General features: G+C 46.5%; 1 protein-coding gene across 1 annotated transcript in view; it reads left to right on the top strand.

Moving 5' to 3' along the window:
* The window catches only part of LOC144153374 (DNA polymerase theta-like), a gene marked incomplete at its 3' end in the record, with an annotated part of 93,379 nt that overhangs the window by 23,183 nt on the left and 48,967 nt on the right, over positions 1-21,229 (top strand). The window contains 6 exon segments of the mRNA XM_077685027.1: positions 7,265-7,403; positions 8,717-8,954; positions 9,786-9,938; positions 12,095-12,307; positions 14,060-14,187; positions 16,844-17,015. Of these exon segments, the coding sequence (XP_077541153.1) occupies positions 7,265-7,403; positions 8,717-8,954; positions 9,786-9,938; positions 12,095-12,307; positions 14,060-14,187; positions 16,844-17,015 (1,043 nt within the window).

The following is a 21,229-nucleotide window of genomic DNA, read 5'->3' as shown; positions in this document are numbered from 1 at the left end:
TGAACTCTTAAAACGGAACAAGCAGTGCGTAATACATGGTAGGTACCATGGGGGCTGGAATTTAGCCTTATCTGGTTTGGTGGGTTGATTTGAAGAGGCATATGCTAGCTGATGAATCCCTTAACTTAACCTGTATGCACTGCATGACATGTCCACGTCGTCATCACCAGCCTATCTACGCCCACTGCAGGGCAGAGGCCTCTCCCATGGATCTCCAATTATCCCGGCCCTGTGCTAACTGCGACCAATTGATCGCCGCAAACTTCTTGATCTCATCTGCCCATCTAACTTTCTGCCGCCCCCTGCCACGCTTGCCTTCTCTAGGGATCCACTCTGTTACCCTTAATGACCAGCGGTTATCTTGCCTTCGCATTACATGCCCTGCCCACGTCCATTTCTTCTTCTTAATTTCTACTAATATGTCTTTAACACCAGTTTGCTCTCTGACCCACTCCGCTCTCTTCTTGTCCCTTAATGTTACGCCTATCATCTTCCGCTCCATTGCTCGCTGAGTCGTCCTCAATTTAAGTTGAAGCCTCATAGTGAGCCTCCAAGTTTTTGCCTCTTAGGTGAGTGTACCGGTAAGATGCAGCTGTCATACACTTTCTTCTTCAGGGACAATGGTAGGCTGCCATTCATTATTCGTTGACTTTTATTAAGCGCCCAGGGGCATTACATTAGGGGGGCAGTCATACATACATAAGGGGGGACTGTGTGTGCATCAAAAATAGGCTAACAGGAATTGAGCAGGAGGGAAGAGATATTGGAAGGAACATGCCATCGATGCTGCAGTGATGAACTTCAAAAGTACAGTAATCCCTCGTTAAGGGGGGACGCGGCTTTCAACTTCGGAAAAATGACCAAAACATCGTTTTTTTGAAAGCCACATATTCGGCTTCTATGTTTCCTATTCTGTGCGTCTGCAAAGTTTTTACGCTGAAAAGCGTCGCAAAGTGGCATAAAAAAATACTTTTGTCAGGCGCGGTGACAAACTATCAGCGCAAAAGGGTGAAAAAACGGCAATTTTCGGAGCGCTCTATCTCCGCAACGGTGCCACCGGGCGCGGCCATTTTGATATGGTTAGATCGGCCGAGCGATCGTCTTTCCGGTTCCGCTCGTCTCTTGCATCTTCGTTCATTCACAAATGCACAAACGGCAGAAAAGAAACGACGCACAAACGAAGCTAGAAATAGATGCTGAAGCGCTATTGGTCCTCCGGTCGGGGCGCAGAACAGCGACCCTCCTGATTGGATGTCGCGGGCGCAACGCAAGATGGCGGCCGCCTGAGCTGCGTAGCGAGCGGATTGAGTTCATTTTCGCCGCTTTGCTCGGCCGAGTTTCTGTTCAATCTGTGGTTTTCAACACGCACGTTATCGCGATGGGAATGCCAGAGATAACGAGCCAGATTACGGGAAGTTGTGTGGCTCGAAAGGCGGAGGTCATCGAACGCTTCGTGGTGCGCGTGACTCTACCGTCGCCAGACCTTGGAGGGTGACGCGATGTGCGCGCTTGCGAAAGCGGTTCATGAAGTCAACTTTTAGCCGGATTTGCGATGTTTACACGCTTAGTTATTGGTGTGTTTTGGCTGTGGGCTCGCTAGCCTTGATAAAGAAACGGTCGACGCGTCAAACGCTGCGGCGCGCACGGCATAGCCGACGCGCATTGGAGCATCACATGACTGGGCAACCGGTTACGATTGAATGCCAGTAGTTGTAATTAATGCGTGCGACGTTAGATTTAATCTTAAAAGCGACCTGACCAGCCATATCAGGTATAATCAAAGTTCGATATGTCGCGGTAAGCGTGCGCTGCGATGCGCGCGAGCCATATCGCCTTTCTTGCGCTACGTTTCCCGTGCACTTGTAATTTTCATGCAAACAGGTTTGAGTTAATAATATAGGAATAAAAATATCCTCTCTGCGTTGAAAATGTACGTTACTGTGGCAGCATTTAACAGTGATTTTTTTTAGGGAAATTATTGATACCATTGCTTAGGGCATACTGGCTGTGCTGCGAGAAATATTGGATGCCTTGAATGTCAAAAGTAGTAAAAAAATATGCTCTTGCATTGAAGTTGGGAGTTATGCAGAATACTCTACCAAGCTTCAAAGTAGCTCATCTTCATCCTTGTGGTATGCAAACTTTTGGCAATGAACAACTGCACGTATGAGTACTAAGTTGCTGTGCCAGGCAAGATAAAACATAAAAAAAGCCAAAAATGTTCAAATTTAAGTAAAAAAAATGCTTAACTTGTTGCCATGGTGACAACACTGCAAAAGGAGGTTGTCCAGTGTGATACAGCCAACCAGCTAACCTACTTTGCATTGAAAGCCCATTACAACCCATCTTCCCCTCCGTTTGGTTTGCAAAGGGGGTATGTACTCTTCACGGAGGAGCTGAAAATGATGTTTTCTGGAAAGAGAAAGGCTGTAAAAGGCACTCCAATTTCAATGCAAGGACTTCCAGAAGCCCCATGTTCAAAAGGACATGAAAGGCTGCAACCGTGGCGACTTTTGATAAGTGAAACCTATGTTGCAACTTCGGAAGCCGTTTTCTCAAAACAGTTTTTTTTGCCACCTATGTCGCTTGTACCAGGGATTTCTTCGTGACCACTGGGTCTATTTTGATTCCGTTTCTTGCATTACATTCCTTGATGAACAGTTCAGGTCGTGACAATTTTGGTTTTCCAGATTTGTTTTTTGTGACTTTTTTATTCAAATAGTCGTTCACAATCAACATGCCTGTTGCACATTAACCTCTAAAAAAATGAAAACTAAAAAATATTGTTTTGTAAAAAAAAAATTCTAAAACTGTCACGACCTCGCCCATTCATTTGGGAATGCAAAGCACTTCGAACAAGTTTTCTATCGTGTTTTATAAGTCGCTCAAGCTCGGTACAAACGGAACAGAAAGAAAATTTAATAAATAAAAAAGTGATCAAAATATTATCTTGAAATTTTGATGGTGTTATCACAGAAGCATTTCCAGTTGCTGTGCCAATTTTCATCAAAATCCACTCAGAAATAAAAAAGTTGATTTTGAAAGCCACGTCCCCCCTTAAGTCGAAGTCGTAAAATCCTCTGAAAATTCCAAGACAAGCGGAGTTTCGAGCTAAGCAAAATGCTGAAAATTTGGCATCAGGTCAATGAAATAAGGGCTAGTGCTTGTAGCAAAAGCTCCACTGCACTGGGGAACTCTTGCAATAAAGGCAAAGCAATTCGCAGGAACAACAAATTTTTATTAATGCGGAAGAAAGGACTGCGTGATGCTCGCCTGTTTTGCGTTCGCATCTGGTCCCAAAAAAGCGTTCTCGACCTGCGCAATGCATGGCATCAATTTTTGGTTGCCACCGTTACGTTCTACCTTGTTGCAAATCAGCTGTTGCTTGTTTCTGTAGTTGTAGGCACTTCTTGAGGTGCCTCGTCATCCGCATGATCACCTGCAACGTCCACAGCTACGTATCTCAACGATGTAGGCGGCGAACAGCATTACTGTAATGGGGACATCAGCCAAGTACAGCGCGTACTCCGCGTAAACTTGCCGTTCATGACCGCTTTCGGCGCGTACGTGGTAGGAGCTAGTCGTTTGAATGGAGACCTAATCAGCTGCTCGCGGCAGACTTTGCCTTGTGTCCTCTCCATCAAGATTGCGAGATCCCTGAAAAAACATTTCGAAATAAAAGGGGGTGAATACATAGCGCCTATGGGGGCAAATGCGTGGCGAGAAAAAGTTTCGACTTAACCGATATTTCGAGATATCTTAGGTCAAGTTAACGAGGCGTGCAAATTTTATTTAGGTATTTCTTTTTTTGTGTGTGCGTGTACATTTGGCTCGGGGTCGGTAAATTTTGTTGAAGGCAGCCAGGTGCGTGTCATCGTGTGTTAAATGAACATGCGGTTGGTATCATTTTGCTTTGAACCCTGCATCTTGACATGGGATGTTATTGTAATAGTTTCTTCAGTGGCTTTTTCAGGGGTGTTTAGGCGGCTGCTTTTTCTCTGTTTTAGCACAACCGCTCCCAGCTGAACACTTATTCATTAAATTATGTCTTCCTTACCTCTCATTTTGAAGACCTTCAGTTGCAAATTCTGATAAGGTAATTGCTAACTGAAGTGTGTGTGCATTGGTTGGGATGGTGTGACTGTTCCTTTTCTCAAAATTGCTATCCTAAGCCTTGCGAACAAGTTGCTCCAACTGGTGGAAGGTCATTTGAAGTTCAAAGTGCATAGGCTTAGGCGCGTACAACCAGCAAGAAAAGAAGTTTAGTGGTAAGCTAAAGATAAGACATAACTTTATCTGTACTTTTAGAATAACGTAGCTTATCTATTTAACAGACATGCCGCATACAGTAAAACCTCATTGCAAGAGACACCCAAGGGGCCCCAGTAAACATGTGTTTTGTAACCAATGTCTCTTCTAACGGAAGATCTAAAACGCTGAGTAGTCGGACTAGATCACTTTATATACATCAGAATCAGAGTGTGTTTCGAACATGTCTGCACGGAATTGCTCAGTATTAGGGGTGTGCGAATATTCGATTTTCGAATTCGATTCGAATATTTCTTGCCCGAATAATTCGATTCGACTTTCGAATACCCAGCATTCGGACTTTCGAATAATTCGACGTGACGAATATTCCGAACGCTGCCAAAGTTGCGGCTAGATTAGTGTGGCCCTTACTGACCCTAACGTCGAAAGGTTTTGGTCAAACAATTGCCAGCGACCCGTTTTCGGCCAGGAAAGTTGTCTTTGAGGTTTGGACATATCCCGCCTTTTCGCCCGCAGAGACGTCATTGCCGACATGTAATTGAATAGTTCCTCGATTTCTTTTTTGCGTCACTGGCATACACGGAAAGAAGGAGCGACACAGCAGTCTTTAGCGTGCAGAAAACGTTCCTCACATACGGGTTTTTGTAATAATGAGGCGAGTTGCCGTTTCCACGTCATTGGAAACAAATATGATGCGTCCACTAGGGACGAAACAAATTACTACGACGACGCCATTTTGTGATGACGATTACACTGACTCTTCCCCCCTGACAGTCGGCCGTAAAATATCATTTTTCTTTTGTTAATTAATTTTATCACGCGACTTTTCAGCCGCAAAATAGCGTGTAATTATGGTCTTGTAAAATTTCTGTGATTCTGGCCTTGCTGTAACACACTATCATCACCCGTCCTAGACCCTTTCTCGACGCCTATCCATAGCCAATCTGACGGTCGTCGCCATGGTCGTCGCCATGGTCGTCGCACGCCCGTGATTCTCCTCCTATGTAACGTCCGCGTGCCGTGCCATTCAGCATGAATAGCCACGGTGAAAAAAGAAGCGTAATTTGGAAGTTTTTCGAGAAGGCAAGTCCGTCCTCTGCCATCTGCAAGATATGCGGCTCCACGCTCAAGACGCCGGCAAGCACGACAAGCCCGCTCTTGAATCACTTGAAGGGCAAACACCACGTTCACTACTTGGAGATTTGGAGAATTTGTAATACTTTTAACATGACAGTTTGTGATTTCTTTAATTCCTTTTAGTGTATTTACTATTTAGAGCTCAAGGACATGAGCATGTGTTTATTAGTGTCCAACCTACTTGTTCTTCCAAAAAAAAGCTTTGGTATTCGATATTCGACATTTTTGTCTACTATTCGACATTATTCGATTCGAATTCGATTCGAGATCAAATTTCACTATTCGCACACCCCTACTCAGTATGGCTTGGAGAAGCCATTCATAGTGCTTTGTTTAGTGACTGTAGATTGCATAAGCTTCCTTTCCTACTTGTGGAGGTAAAGCACTCTACTTTGCAGGCCTTCCTGTTGCTCACAGTACCGTTAAAGTGCTGTTAGATGTTTGTCAGCCTAAACTGCCAACACTCTCTGCCCTGCAATGTTCTCGTTGTCATCCTCATCCTCCAATTCATCCTCTGGGGCACCCGTTATTTTTGCATGAGAATCCCGTGAATTGTAAGCTTTTTCAGAGCACACTAGGCCTACATCTGCAGACAAACTCCTCAGAAGATTCTGGAACCTCTGCAGTATCTTGGATGCAGGCCAACGCTTCATCTTCAAGGCAGTTTTCCACAGGATCTTTCATATAAAGCCCCTCTTCCACCATGTATCTTCTAAATAGTGAATAACTTACTCTACGGACCCAAAAAAGTTGCCCTTAGTAACAGAGTGTCTATTGTAACCATGTCTCTTGTATGCAATGTTGCTAACATGGCAAGCATAATAAAACCAACTAAACTGTTTTGGTTCAAATGTCTCTGATAACCAAGTACCTCATGTAGCAGATAACGTGGTTTTACTGTACTAGGTGACATGCCAGAAAGAAGTGGAAACTTGCATACGAGGTGACAATTCCACATGATATCTACGGAACAGTTTCTAAGGGAGCAAATTTTGAAAACAGATTTGTCATCGTATGTCTGGATCTTTTGAAAGAAAAATTATCGCATATTGAATGCATACCTCGAGCGAGACGCATGGGGGCCACAGGACGTAATCTAGGCCACCCTCTCGATATCTACCGGTGAAAGCACGGCCCCTTTTACAGGAAAGTGTCGAACTTTCTTTCTGAAACTAGCCTCCATAGATTTTTCTAGCTCATGAAGCCGCCTATGTCATGTTGCTTTTTCTTTTCTTTCCCTTCTTTCTGTTCCTTATCTGTATCAACTGTTTCGTACGTAATCTCTTCATGTTTCTTATGCCCTGTGGCAAAATGGCGCAGTAATAAAAACAAAAAAGAGTGCATACCTGGAAACTTTCAATACGTTGGGTTAGTGTTTGCATCTGGGAAGCATCACTGCCATAGTTGCGGTTTTAGGCCATTCTATTTTATGAGAAATGTAAAGGAAACAACAAGACTGGAAACTTCTTGCTTTATTCGTTGATCTGTAACGATAACAACCAGCTTTTCTCTTTTCTCACCCATTGTTGTTTTTGGGTGACGTTGCCATGGTTTCTGTGAAACGCGTTATTAAGTATTTGTCAGAGGTTAAGTTTTTAAACCCCATTCTCTATCATGCATAATCAAAACTGGCCCTATACACCAGCCATCACCATTGCCGTTTATTGATTTTGCTATTTGTCTGGCTCACACATTTTAATACCTACTTTTTGGGGTGATCTCTTCTTTTTGGCGCTCTTTTCCCTAGCTGGCTTTTTGCCAAAAGCATCCAACGATCATCATCATCTTTGCTTCCCCCCTAAGTGCAAAGGAAGAGCTGCACTGGGGCGCCAACCCCTTTGTTGCTCCTCTGTTGCAGGGGCCTGGTGGGGCCCCAGGGCATTCAGGTGGTGGCCATGAGTGCGACCCTGGCCAACCTGGGAGCCCTGGCCAAGTGGCTGGCTGCCGACCTCTACCAGACCGACTTCCGGCCCGTGCCCCTGCGTCAGTTCTTCAAGGTGTGGGCCTCTGTGGGTGCACCCACTGCTCCAAACATTGTCATGGCATCTTGTCATTCAAGGAGGCACTAACACCGTTCTCTTGGGGGTGTTTGAGTGGTGACCCTGCATTATGCCGTAGTTCTACAAATACCAGCCTTATGGCAAGTATCAGTCTGAATTTCGTCCCCAAATCCATGCACTCAGGGGAAGAAAAAACTTAGAATGAGTTGTTTATTAGCCAAATCTTGCTTGGGTAAGGATTGATTTTAATGTCAGCTTTGTCAAACAATATACGAGCACCTTCCTGGTTAGAATGACAACTAATTAGAATGACAACTAATTCCGCACTCACGACGCAACAGGACGCTTTATTTCCGTGAAAAAAAAAATCACTTATCTTGGCCTGCTTCTTCGCCCAGGAAATGAAATTAAAGACGCTGGTCTCGATCTTCTCGAGGCTGCACAACTAGAAAATTCCAGCAGTATGCTGCGCCTTCGCACACCATGCACAACACGCACGCAAAAGAAGAACAACGCGCACGTACCACAATAACTTTGAAGGTAACAATTCCAAGGCTCTCTGAACGGACTCCAACAAAGCGCTCGCGATGGTCATCTCCGAAAGAAACAGTGATCTCCGAAAGGTGCGGGACAACTCGCCAAACAGCAGCAACAGCAGCAAAATGCAAAAGGAGGATTCCGCCAGCGCCTTCGTTCCCTCTTCCCTTTCCCGAGACGACATCGGGGGAAGACAGACCCAGAGAGAGAGAAAAAAAAAAACTCTTTTTCGGCAAGCCAAGAAATGTACGCAGCCGCAAATAAAAAAAAAAAAAAAAAAAAAAAGACGTGCGCAGTCGGGGCATCCCTGCCTCACACTAACATTTTCCGAGCGTTCGGGCTTGTGTGCCTAGAGAGATTTAGCATACCGGGCTCCGTCCGCTAACGCTACGGCGGCCGGTAGCGGGGCCCGACTGGGCAAGCGCAAATTCATTCCGGTAGGGGGGATTAGTTACGTGAGCCAGTCTTCGCCATGCCCGCGCATTCCTCCACATCCTCCTCAACCTCAATCGGGGGTGCAGCGACCGCCGAAGAGCACCTTCCAGCTCGCGCGGCGTTCGATATACCCAATGTCGGGGAAAATACGGTTCGATATAAAGGTACGAATTCCTATACTTTTACACAGAATTTTCAAGGGGATAATTTATGAGTTCGATATAGGCAATAATTCGATATACCCGTGTTCGATATATCCGTGTTCGACTGTAATCATTTTACTCAAAAACAAATTTGATATCCACAATCAGAATGCGTGAACCTCCACGCGTGTGCAGCTGGGCAGCAACCTGTGCGAGGGCCCTCAGCTGCGCCCCATGCGCCGGCTGCTGCCGCTGCCCTCTGTGCCCGGCCTGGGGGCTGCGGACGACCCCGAGGGCCTCCTCCAGCTCTGCCTGGAGACGTGGGCCGAAGGTCACGCCCTGCTTGTCTTCTGCCCCACCCGCCGATGGTGTGAGGCCCTGGCCACCTCCCTCGCACGGTGCCTCCGACAGCTCTCCCAGAACAAGCAGGCAGGCAGGTGGCACCTCTGGCACGCTTCAGCCGGCATGGACACTTCGGGGAAGCTTCAAATGTCAACTCTGAATGAATGAACGAACGAAAAAATTGCTTGCGTGTTTGGGGCTTTCACAAGGCAAACACAGTCATGCAACGGGGAACCGAACCGGTGAAGCACATAGCCAAGGTGCCGGAACCAACATGATTGGGAGCTGTCTGTCCAGTAATTCCCGCAGTGCCTTGTATGTGCCAACTGAGTTGCGGATAGCTTCTGCTAATGGTGTGTATAAGACCACCTAACACTTCAAAGGGATGGATCTGACTTGTGTGCATCTGAGCTTGAGATTCTTTCACGCAATACTATCATCATTACCAATTTTCATGCAACACAAAGTTTCGCACAATACCATCACCGTTATCTACCGTGACCATCATTAGATTCTAGATAAAGAGCCATGTACACCCAATGTACACCTATTCATGTACACCTACGGCCATGTACACGTACGAACCAATTTTAAGCACAGTGCGTCCATAACATAACTATTTCAGCAAACGAGGGTCAGGAGATCACACACCAGTTTCTGGCATTGTTTGGCTATCAGTGTCCTTGTACCTTCAGAACACTAATACTGAGTTGCAGATGGCTTCCGTAGGTGATGCGTAAAGATCACCTAGTGTCTCAAAGGGGTGGGTCTGGTTTGTGCAGCTAGTCGAGCGGCCCTCTGTGTCCTGAGACATGACATGCCCCCTCCTCCTTTCTGCTTGCAACAGAATCGTAGGGCATAATTTTGTATGTTGAGTGACTGACCTGTGATCGTATCCTCCCCCTACTCTGCTCCCCTGAAGGTGAACATGAGTGCGAGCTGGTGGCCAGGCTGCGCTCCCAGATGAGCACGGAGACAGGGCGCCGCCTGCTGGAGCGCCTCCGGTCCACCCCGGGTGCCACTGACCCTGCTCTGGCGTCCTGTCTCACGACACAGGTGGCCTTCCACCATGCAGGTGAGCGGGGCACCTTTCTCTGGTGGCCTTTCTCTGCTCAGTTGAAGGGGCATCGGTGGGGCATCGGTTGTCTGTCCCAAATGAAAGGGCCTTAGAACGTTCGGAAGCAGGATTTTTAGATCTGCCAGCCTTAAAGGGACCCTGCAACACGCTCTGGGCAGTGCAAATAAACCTGCGCGATGTTCAGATTACACTGCCAGGAATACCTGAGCCAAATATTACACGTGCACCTGAAGCGGTAAGCACGCAAATCGCTGTGAAAGACGCGGAAAAACCAACTGCGCTCTCTTCAGTTTTCCCGCCGGGGGGTTTATAGGGAGCCAGTTGATAATAAGCAGGTTGATAGCTAGCCAGTAGCAGCCAGAACTGTGCTGTTTCAATAAGAAGCTGCACTTTAATTAAAATGACCCTTCAGTTGGCCTTAGAAGTAGGCAGCAAGGAGTCCTCCAGCCAGCAAGGAAGGCACCTGATGGTGTCTTCTAAGGCTGTGTGCAGTCTAAAATTTTCGCAAGGACCTGAATGCGACATGCAGTGGCTGTTATTACTCTCCGCTTTAGATTAACTCTGGCCGGCAGTTGGAATGCATTTCTCGTACCAGCGCTAAGCATCGGCAGTTTAAGGCGGGTTTGTTTTAACGTGAAAGTATTACGTGGCCTTTTGAGTGATAAATCTGGCGATGGCATTGAAAACTGCAAAATGGTTCCTTGGGAACCATTCCATAGCACGAGGTGTTCCGTAGCGCTAGCTTAGACTCGGCAGTAGTGAGAGGTGGCTGTGTACGCCAGCACACTGCAGATGAAGGGAGCGGAAGAACATTGCTGAACGAGCAAAGAGGCAGACTGCACGATTCGTCGCTGTTGTCAGCTCCCCCATTACACTGGGCGGCAGGAGCAAGCAGTGGGGCAACATGTAGGAGACAAATCTAAGCCATTTGAAAGCGTGAAGCGGAAGCGGGTCACAAAGCATATCGTGTCAAGCTGCAAGAGTACGAAGTGGTTCAAGACAACAGGGAAAAAGGAGTATGAGTTGGGCGAGTTGGTGAATATCCAGCGTTAATGATCAGTGCACGAAAAACAAGACACAAAAGGGAGTAACGGATAGACAGTGCAGCAACCGAGCTGTCGCAGCACTGCCCTGTCCATTACTCCTTTGGTGTCATGTTTTAGGGGCCTTGCAGAGAAAATTCAAGTTTGTTCTATTTGAAAGATTTCGTGTTTTATATTGCCGCGAGCACTTTTCCAGCAGCAAACGATGCCGTATTCACTGGGGAATTAATCAGTTTAGGTTAAAATTTTGATTCTCCCGCCAAATCGTGTGTTTTCGTGACGTCTGCCATGAAGTCATGAGGGCGGGTATCCAAACGAACTTCCAGTGCGTCATTAGGCTCTGCAGCCTTGCTTATCGTCAGTCCTTCTAGATGGCGCTACCATAGTGAGCCGCAGACCATTGTCCTCCGTTGCTTTGTTTTTGACCGTATTATTTGCACCTGGCTTGTTTTTGTTACGTTAGAAAGTAATCATTTCGTGAAACATGGGGTATGCTTGACAAACAGGGTCACGTAAGACAACCTCGCTTACGCCAGTCGGCCGGTGTCGTGTAAGACAACTCCAAAGCGGCAGACTGCCGTACAGCTAAAAGAAGCATGATGCACCCAGTACCAACAGCAGCCCACATCAGCACTCCTATGCTTATGTGTATTTTCGTAGCTTACACTGCTTGTCCCACCATTCTTACGGCTGTAAAATGAATATGCATTACATTTAAGTGCATGTAGCTCCTTCAGGAAGCTTATAAGCCCTGCCTAACTTGCGCTTGCTTTTGCCGGCCTCAGCCAATTGCCTAGCTGGGCATATGACATCATAGGTTGTGTTGCGGGAAGTGAGCTAGTGGGTCGCATGGCCATTCCCTTTTTCCTAAGTCTTATCTGAGCGAAGTGCGCGTTAAAAGTGGTGTCAGAATGATTCTAACGAGGCAATCTTTTGAATGAACCAAACTTGTGTTTTGTCTGCATTAAGAGGAACACAGGGCAGAAACAAGACGTTTCAGCCGTTCAGCTGGATATTCACGCCTTTGCATTCACAACCCACGTGAAGTGCCTATTAAGTGTTTTCGGACCTTATTGCTGCCCCTTGGCCCTTTGACCTGGGCACTGGCAGGCCTGACGATGGAGGAGCGTGACCTGCTGGAGGGGGCGTTCCGGGAAGGCTCGGTGCGCGCCCTGGTGGCGACCACGACCCTGTCATCGGGGGTGAACCTGCCCGCCCGGCGGGTCATCATCCGGTCGGCGAACTTTGGGCTGCGCACCCTGGACTCGCTCTCCTACCACCAGATGGTGGGACGCGCAGGCCGCATGGGCCTCGACACACAGGGTGAGGGCAGGGGGGCCCACCACGGTGGCTCAGCACCCACTCTTCTAGCTCGTTCTGCAAGGTTGGCTCTGCTACGAAGCGAAGCCGTGAAGATCAGCCAATCCTTACGCAAGATGCCCTTTGAGAAATAAGTCTCGCAACCAGAACTATTAGTAAATTGTGATTTCTACCATGTATTACACGCCACTGAGAAACCAGGAACAGAAATGTTAAATTATGTGTGAAGGCTCCCTATGTGTGCAGTTATTTACATTTGCCAATCGCAAGTGCACCGTGCTGTCAGCACTTACGGTCAGTAGCCCGCATTGCACCTCTGAAGTGGATCAGATAATGGCCTCCACGGGTGAGCTTATTGCAAGACCCCAGGTGTACATGGAGGAGGGGGTGGAGGCCTTCCATAAGGGCTGGTTTAGGACACATTTTTATCACTGAAAATAGGGGTGCATTTATTAGGGAAGGAATAAAAGTTCAATTTTCGGGACTAATCGAGGGGGTGTGTTCTTTCTTCGAGTAAATGTAGTGGCTTGATACACAACTCTTACCGGTAAGCACGGTCTCAAATTCAGCCTTACAAGCCATTCTTAGAAAAAGGGAAGGCGAAGCACTGTGCAGGTAGAATTGAAGGCAGGGTGGGTAAAAAAAAGTTTACCATTCGTACCAGTAACGTGTTTTATGAGATAAAGGCATACGATTGTGCTCATTCTTTGCTATCGATGCGTTTCTTGACTTACCTAGAGCCATTCCTTTTTCGTGATCTTGGCGCACTGGAAGCCCGATTTCACACACGCACCATGTGACCAGAGATCTTCTCAAAGCTTTTTCGATAGACCAAGCGGTCTAAAGGGAAAGGCATTAGGTCTTTCGCAGGATACCATCAGTTCCACTAAGAAAGGAAAGGGGGCCTCACCTGACCACATTACGATGGCACTCACTAATTCATGACCTATGGGCTTAAAAAGCGTGGTGTACTGATACAAAAGGTTTTAAATATTTATAAAAGTGTTCCTAATGGCCTAGTTTGCTTTTTTTAGAAATATATCTTCTTTACTGAGGTAAAAAATAAACAGAAAATGCATTTTTGTTTATCTAATTTTCGCTAGGTGGCGCTACCTGTCTAGCAACTGAGAGTTTTATTTTTTCATTTTAGTAAAGACGTGTAAAAGTAAAAACTAGGCTGTTGTGATCATTGATATGTATTTGTAAAGGTTTTTGTATTGGTAGACGGTGATTTCTAAGTCCGTGGGTCATGAAGCTGTGAGTCCCGTAGGAATGTTAACAGGTGAGTTCCCCCTGGACATGTGCACTTGTGGCCACATTGCAGAAGACAAGTTCAGATCATAGAAAATGAGCAAAGCATCTCCTCAGTGTGTTTTTTTGTTTCTTCTCCATTGCTTTGCCCGTCAACATGGCTCCCAGGGCTTTCATGAAGCTTCCATGAAAAGATGCAGTTTTGGTCGTGCTTCATGCTGGAAGGTGCGATGATTTTGTGATGCGCTGCCTGTGAGTAAGAGTGGAACTGCAAAACTGTCCACCTGGAGGAGCTATTGAGGACGCCGAGCGAGGCCACAACGTTTTACAGTTGGATGGCTGGCAAAAGGGGCATTTGCAGATGCAAATTTTTGCACCACTCAAAAGTAGAACGAATGGGTGTGTATGGGCTGGCTGTCTTTAGGCCTCCATGGGTTTTGGCAACAGCTAAAGAGGGGGAGAGAAAGTGACGCCCGTCTCCCCTTTCCCTGTTCCTCCCCCAAGGTGAGAGCATCCTGATGTGCCGTGAGGCGGACCGTGCCCTTGCGCAGCAGCTGAGCAGTGCCAAGGCCCAGCCCATCACGTCCTGCCTGAGCGGCAGCGGCGGCAGCTTTCGCAGGGCACTGCTCGAGGTGCGTGCGTGTGTCATTTGTTCACATGTTATTTTACACCACTAGCATCGGAAAGCTGTCGGAAGTGCAGAGCAGTGATTCGCCATTATGGGCTGTAGCGGTGTTATCCACTCATTGCTGCCACCCCGTGCAATTCAAATTTCCCGCCTTCGCAGTGCTCGTGCGCCCCCTGCCGGAAACTGCACCAGCGGGAGTTCTGTTCTCTTTGTGTTTTTGTCCCCGCACGTGCTGGCGTTGCACTGCCACTTTTTTTCGCTTATCTATCGTTGAAACCAACCCAACGAGCGTTTTTAACTAAAGGAACGCAGTCGCTGCCAGTTAATTACGTATATTTTGCCGCAAATGTAGCTGCAGTTTTCTTTGTGCTAAACAACGGGGAAAATGTAGGACAAGCGGCAGTGGTTCATGAGTTTTGATTAATGCTTATGGCTATATAAACCGCTTGGCTTTCGAAGCCTCTGGGTTATGCTGCGACGACAGCCGCTGCGATGGAACGCCGTGTGGCTCTACTTGGGTCCAGCGAGCGAGCTACTATGAAAAGGCAAGCCCCTAAAGTGCTCTGCACCGTAACAGATTTGGAAAAGAGTTTATGGACACCTTGTAGCAGTTACTCATCTTGAACGGCAGCGTAATAGACAATGACAAGAGGGAAACAAGATGACAGGGCGACAGCATCGTCTTGTCGTCTTCTTGTTCTTGTTTTTACGCTGCCGTTCATGCATAACCAGTACCAACTCGCCCAAATGTCACTCCTTTTACAGTATGTAGTTACTTAGCCAAATTAGAGTCTGGAATGTTTCAGCTATGCTCAGAGTTCGTCTTTGGATGATTAACAGCAACTTGAATAACAAACACAAAATTATGCACTTCCTATGTAGTATTATTTGTTTATTCCATAGAATGTACTTTTCAGTTTCCAAGATAAATCGCCTCGGCCAGGTGTTTGGAGAGAGACTTTCATGCTGTTTATTTTCTTAAATCCCTTTTACACCGAATGCAAATATTTGAAATCACTGCCTTGATTAAACAGGTGAAACGATAGATCATTTCTTTAAAAATCATTCACACAAGCATGAATTTCATAAATTGAATTGCCAATTACTATGTTCAACTATATTGGAATCCTCTTCGATTAACTGTATTCAAAACTCAAAAGATTTCGCGGGCGACACCCAGATGCAAACTTTGTAATGCAAGAAACCACACACAGTGAATGTGCCATGACCAGGAAAGACGTCAACTATGTATTGCAAGTTTTACTGGACTGTAGAACTGTTCCAAAATTTAGAATGAACGAGGGGCCTAGTTATTCAATAGTTCTCTTTATAACACTGTCACTGTTGAAAGCAGGGGGGAGACAGCTGCGCACATTGCGCAGTTTGATACAATCTCGTTTTCCTGCACCAGGCTGCTCCAAAAGCATGAAAATCGCGAAAAAGATGCCAAGCTGCTCCAAAATAGCCTGAAAAGCAGGAATTTTGACCATAGCTTCAGTTTCAAAAGTGAGAAAGGTGGAGTGCACAACACGGTTTTCCATAGGTGGTGCTGTTTTTAGGGGAGTCAGGGTGGTTCATATGATCTTGGTATCTTTAGGTAAGCTGATCCCTCGTTTTCTGCCTTCCGGGCACCTCTTTTATTTTCGCTCACTCACAAATGCAGAAACGGCAGCAAAAGATAGACGGTGAAACGAAACAAGCGATAGCTTCTAAAGCCCGCCATTGGCTCTCCAGCCAGGTTCGCTAAAGCGGTCTTCCCGGTTGGGTGTGGCTAGTGCCCTTAGTGACACTAGTCGTGGCTATGGCAACAAAAAGCAAGGCCGCCGTGGGGAGTGACTGTCCAAGCGCTCAATGCACTTTGCCTTTTTTTCCTTGCTGGTACTGTACAGTGACATTAACGGGGGGATAATGCTTGATTTTTGGGGGGGGGCTTCTAAAAGGACATATTAAGTGGCGTAACTGCTCCGAATTAGGATTCTTGTGCTCCAAAATAGAGATTTTACTGCTCCAAAAACTGCTCCCAAATCTGTTTCAGCTGCCTCACCCCTGTAAAAGGATATGCTATGCCATACAAAATTGAGGCTGTAGAAGGTGACCAGATAACAGGCGCGTGGGCCAAACGTTGAAAGTGGGGTGTTTTGTGCAGGATATGTTATGTTCTTACAACTGAGCAAACTGCCTGGAAGCTAGCTTAGCAGCATTCGTTTCTTGACACACAGCTTTACGTGGCCCAGAAACTTTTACTCGTGGCTGTCATTAGTTGTTGCAGCCCCAACTGGTCTGCTCCAGAAACTTGCGGACTGAATGGGAACCCTGTTGACATACCGTATTTATTCTAATATAAGACGAGGTTTTTTTCCAAAATCCATAGTCTCAAAGTCATACCTTGCCTTATATTCCAAGCTCAGTGTGTGTATATGTATGTGTGTGTGCGTGTGTGTGTGTATATATGTGTATACATATATATGTGTATATGTGTGTGTGCGTGTGCACGATGATTGTTTTTACTGTGCAAACTGCACCCTTGCCTTATAATTTGACCCCCTTATAATCGAATAAATATGGTACTTAAGTGATCAGTAACCTAATACTTGGCTCACTTCACAAGAGCTGTTTCCAGTGATTGTTTTGCACCCCATCCGCACCCCCTTCTCACCAAGGTGGTGGCCAGTGGGGTGGCCAGCAGCCCCGAGGAGCTCTTGCTGTACACCCATTGCACCCTGCGGCACCACCTGGGCTGCACCCAAGCCGGCGACAAGGAGGCCAGCGTGCAAGAAGACCTTGACAGGGCCCTCCAGTTCCTCGTCGACCACCAACTCATCCACCTACAGGGTGAGGGCCAGCACCAGCAGGAAAGGTCGACGGGCTCCCCCAAAGTGTAGCTTGTTGGAAGTTTCACGCGTTTGTGGCTTGAAGGCTAAACTGTTTGAGCAACCTGGCTCTGCTTGGTTGGCGAAAGAGCGTAAAAAGGCGCCGCAAAACAAATGACCGGCATCGCTTCTTTATCAAGCGTTTCCCCTAAAAGTAAGGCTTGCACGTGCGCGCAGTTTACCGACTTTGCAGCCAGACGGTGCAGCGTGCATCAGAGGTTGTGTGCTCGGTTGTTCGTATTTCTTTCAAGGGGGCACGTGGGCCTTTGGGACCAAAAAATTGCCCAAAAAAGCATTTTTTTTAGGTACCACTTTTCTCTTGATTTGCACAGATTTTCCTCCAAAAATTCCATACGTGGAACAGTACCAGATACTTATAAGAGTCATACAGGCCTGATTTCAACAAAAAAGTAACAATTTTCTCATAATTCCCCACTTTTTCACCTCGAGTGGTATCGCAGTAATACGAAATTCTCGAGAGGTACATCCCAGCACGTAATGCAGCTATGAAGATAATTTCCGTTGCACTGTGAAGCTTGAATGTATAAACCATGTGATATGGGAAGCAGATTTTGCATTTTGTGTTTCAGTAGTTGTTTAGTTAGCGTTACTTCTAATTGGTTAGCAGGAGGGGTTCAAACCTAGATGTTAGAATTGATGTAAACGTGTATGTCATCGCAAAACAAAAGCACTGCTTCCCACATCTTATTCTCCACAACTTCTGGTATCTATTTATGCCTTGCTAGTAATCTTTTGTTGAAATACAGTCGAATCCCGCTACAACGAAATTGACGGGACGTGCAAAAAATTTCGTTGAGGCGAAATCTGCCCCAACACAGCACGGAAGGGCAAGAAAAACAGCCCCGGATATTTCCACATCATTGGCAGCATAATACAATGTTTAGAAAAACGAGTGACGCGCAGTAACGTCATGTTTAATCAGATAACAAACATACCAATGGTTATCTTTTTTTTACCAGCACGCAAAGAGCGCGATACTGAGGAGGAGAGGAGAGGTGAAGAAATGAAGAAATGCAGGCGCAAAGGAGTTTGCACCGAGCTGATGACTTGCAGATAACTGCTAGGTGGTTGGAAGCCCCCCTCTCGCTTGTGGCAGGAAGGCGCCGTTATCTTGTCCTCTGACTAGGCACGGCAGCAACTGCCCTTGGCAGGCAAGCCGCGTGCGCTTGCATTTATCGCAACCGCACGCTCGTGACTAAGACAGGATGACACGGGTTCAAGAATAAACACGAAAACATTATTTATGCTTTTGACTTTGAAGAATTGTAGAAGGAAAACTGTAAGGACAGCTGCTCACAACAAATACATGACGGCACTGCGCCAGCAGCAGAGCACATTCGCGCGATTTCAACTGGATACGGATTGGCTATAGCTCCGGCTTGGCGAACCTGGCTTGCGCCTCATGTAAAGACGGATCGCCCCATCGTTATCACCATCAAACAATGGCGTTCACCTATGAGTTTGTTTTTGTTTTCGGTGGCCGTCTGGGCGCACCGCGCAGGTTTTCGGTGAAACTAAGCGTCCTGAATGTATAAAAAGTTACAGATAGCTGGCGCTATGCTTATTTTATTGTAAAATAATTGTTCAAACCCAGCCCAAATCATCGAAAATTTCATTGAAGCGAAAGCAAGCCTGACAAATGGTTCGTTGTGGCGAGGACTTTGTTGCATTGACTTCTATGGCTAGCTGACAGGGAATTGGAAATATTTCGTTGAAGCGGACTTCGTTGTAGCGGGATTAGACTGTAGTTTTTTTTCTATTGTTCTCAAGAACAATCAAGAAAAGTTCTTAATTGACTTGGAAAATAATTACTTCACATCAAAACTAATTGCATGTTTGAAATCAGCGCTAAAAAAGGCGAAGTACAAAAAAGTTTCTATGATCAGTGTGCCCCCTTATGGGGGTACAGTGCTCTTAAAACAGCTTCCTTAATTGTTAAGCAAACTCTGTGAAACATGTCGGTCTTGCTCCTTTTTCTCCACTGATTTCAAATGTGCCATTATTTCTTGAGTCAGTCCATTAGTTCCCAAGATAATTAGAGATAATTAGCCATTTTTGGAAGAACAGTAGGCTAAATAGTTTTAGCCTTAATAAAACTGCAATCTTTATATTTTCCAATACTATAAACCCTGGTGAGTGCAATAACATAATCGGATTTTTGATGCACTGAACTAATTTTACTGCTCATTAATTAAACTGTGGTGGCACCAGTGGCAAGGAACCATTTCGAATGCCCATTTCAAACACAGAAGTGTAATGAGCTGTAAAATTAGTTCCAAGCAGTGCATCAAAAAACCTATTCCCTTATTGCACTACACAGGGTTCGTAGTATTGGAAAATATTAAGATTACAGTTTTATGGCTAACACTGTCTTGTCTATTGTTCCTCCAGAAATGGCTAATTATCTTGGGATTTAATTGACCAACTCCAAAAATAATGGCATATTTAAAATCAGTGGGAAAAAAGCAGCAAGACTGACGAGTTTCACAGTCTACTTAAAAATTTAAAGAAGTTGCTTTAAGAGCCATGTCTGCCCCCTTAATCCCCCCTATACCTCACCAGTATCAAAAAGTGGTTGGCACACATACATTTGTGGGTGCAAGTAACACGGCCATGCTGGACTGTTGAAACACCTGCTAAATGTGCCGCCTGCTTGGAGAGCAGCAGCAGTGCATCACCATTTCCAATACAGCGCATGAAATGAACATGGGGCATTTTGTATCGTTGGTTATGCACTTGGTCCTGTGTTTTTGATTAGCTATGCATTACTTGTAAAGGTGTCTCTGAAACCATCTTTGTAGCGTTCAGACAAAACACGGAGTCTCTGCCCGTTGATTGATTTTTTGAGCATGCTGCAGTGCTGACATCCCACAGCAGTTGCATATGCTAGGTGGCCCCACTGGCTTCCGTCATTACCATATTTTCGCGTGTATAACCCGCACCAAAAATGTGGAAATTTCAGGGGTGAAGTAGAGGTGCGGATTACATGGGAGGTATTTCCTTTGGTGCAGCTTCACTGCAAAGCGTGTTGGGCCGTGATGCCCCTACAGCAGTAATAGCGACTAAGCCATTGTTATCCTTGTAATGAGCTGGACCGCGTAGAAAGTCACAAGCCTGGACTACGCCTCCGCAAATGCACACATACCCCAACTATACAGTCGAACCCCGCTACAACGAACGCCGCTTCAACGAAATTTCCGCTTCAACGAAATACAGTAGAATCTCGATGATACGATTCTGGGTGATACGAATTTCGGGATGATACGAATTTCTGAAAAGTCCCGGCAAAATTGCATTGTTTGCAATGGGAAAAATTTCGGCTGTTACGAACGGACCTGCGCGGCCCGGCGGATGATACGAACGAGCCAGCGAGGCGCCCGACTGCCGAACAAGCAAGTGACGGCTCTCTCTCCCCATTTGTCACTCTTTTTTCTCCAGAAACGGCCGGGCTGTTGTTTTCTGCTCGCGAAAACGCGCCCCGCACGCCCCATGCGCGCCGCGAAACCTCTCGCACGCTGCGCGCGCCGCGGCCGGCGGCGGCAACATGGCGGCGGCTTCGGCCGCGAAGTGGCACGGCCGCTTGAGCGACTGCTTCTAGCCGCTCTTTAAAATGCCGCTCAAGGCAGACACGAAGTTTCTTGTGCAGTAAAGGAGCTGATAACGTTGGCGAAAACGGTACTATAAAACACCATCCGCGCCGCTAGTGGAAGCGCCCGTAAAATATATGCCGGAGTGTTAAGCCTAAACATCTCGGGCGGAGCCAGCGGGTTGTCTCGAGCGTTTCGCAAGTCGCCAGCGTCTTTTTCTGACCGAGGTAGGAGATACCGCGGGCGCGGAATCGACAATGCGGCCGTGAAAATACAGCGCGCGCAAAGCCGAGGCGTGCGAATCGCGTGCAAAAACGCACCATGCGGTTCACGCTTGACTGTTGCGGCGTGTAGCGAGCTTGGACACCGGGAGTAAGGAGACAAGCGCGAAGCTAGGCGAAGCGTTACGCGCTCCAGAAAGGACTGCTTTGTGACGTGGGGGTTTAAAAAAAGCAGAAAAAATCATGGATTTGTTCACGCGAAAGTACGAAAAGCAATAAACGAAAACTTTTTTCAGCGCTCAATTTTTTGGTCTGTGTTGGTTCATACGAATTTCGGATGATACGAA

This window comes from Haemaphysalis longicornis, unplaced genomic scaffold, assembly GCF_048455015.1.
Source record: "Haemaphysalis longicornis isolate Haplotype H1 unplaced genomic scaffold, Haemaphysalis longicornis Haplotype H1 scaffold_9, whole genome shotgun sequence".
Taxonomy (NCBI): Eukaryota; Metazoa; Arthropoda; class Arachnida; order Ixodida; family Ixodidae; genus Haemaphysalis; species Haemaphysalis longicornis.
This window is presented reverse-complemented; position numbering and strand designations above follow the sequence as displayed.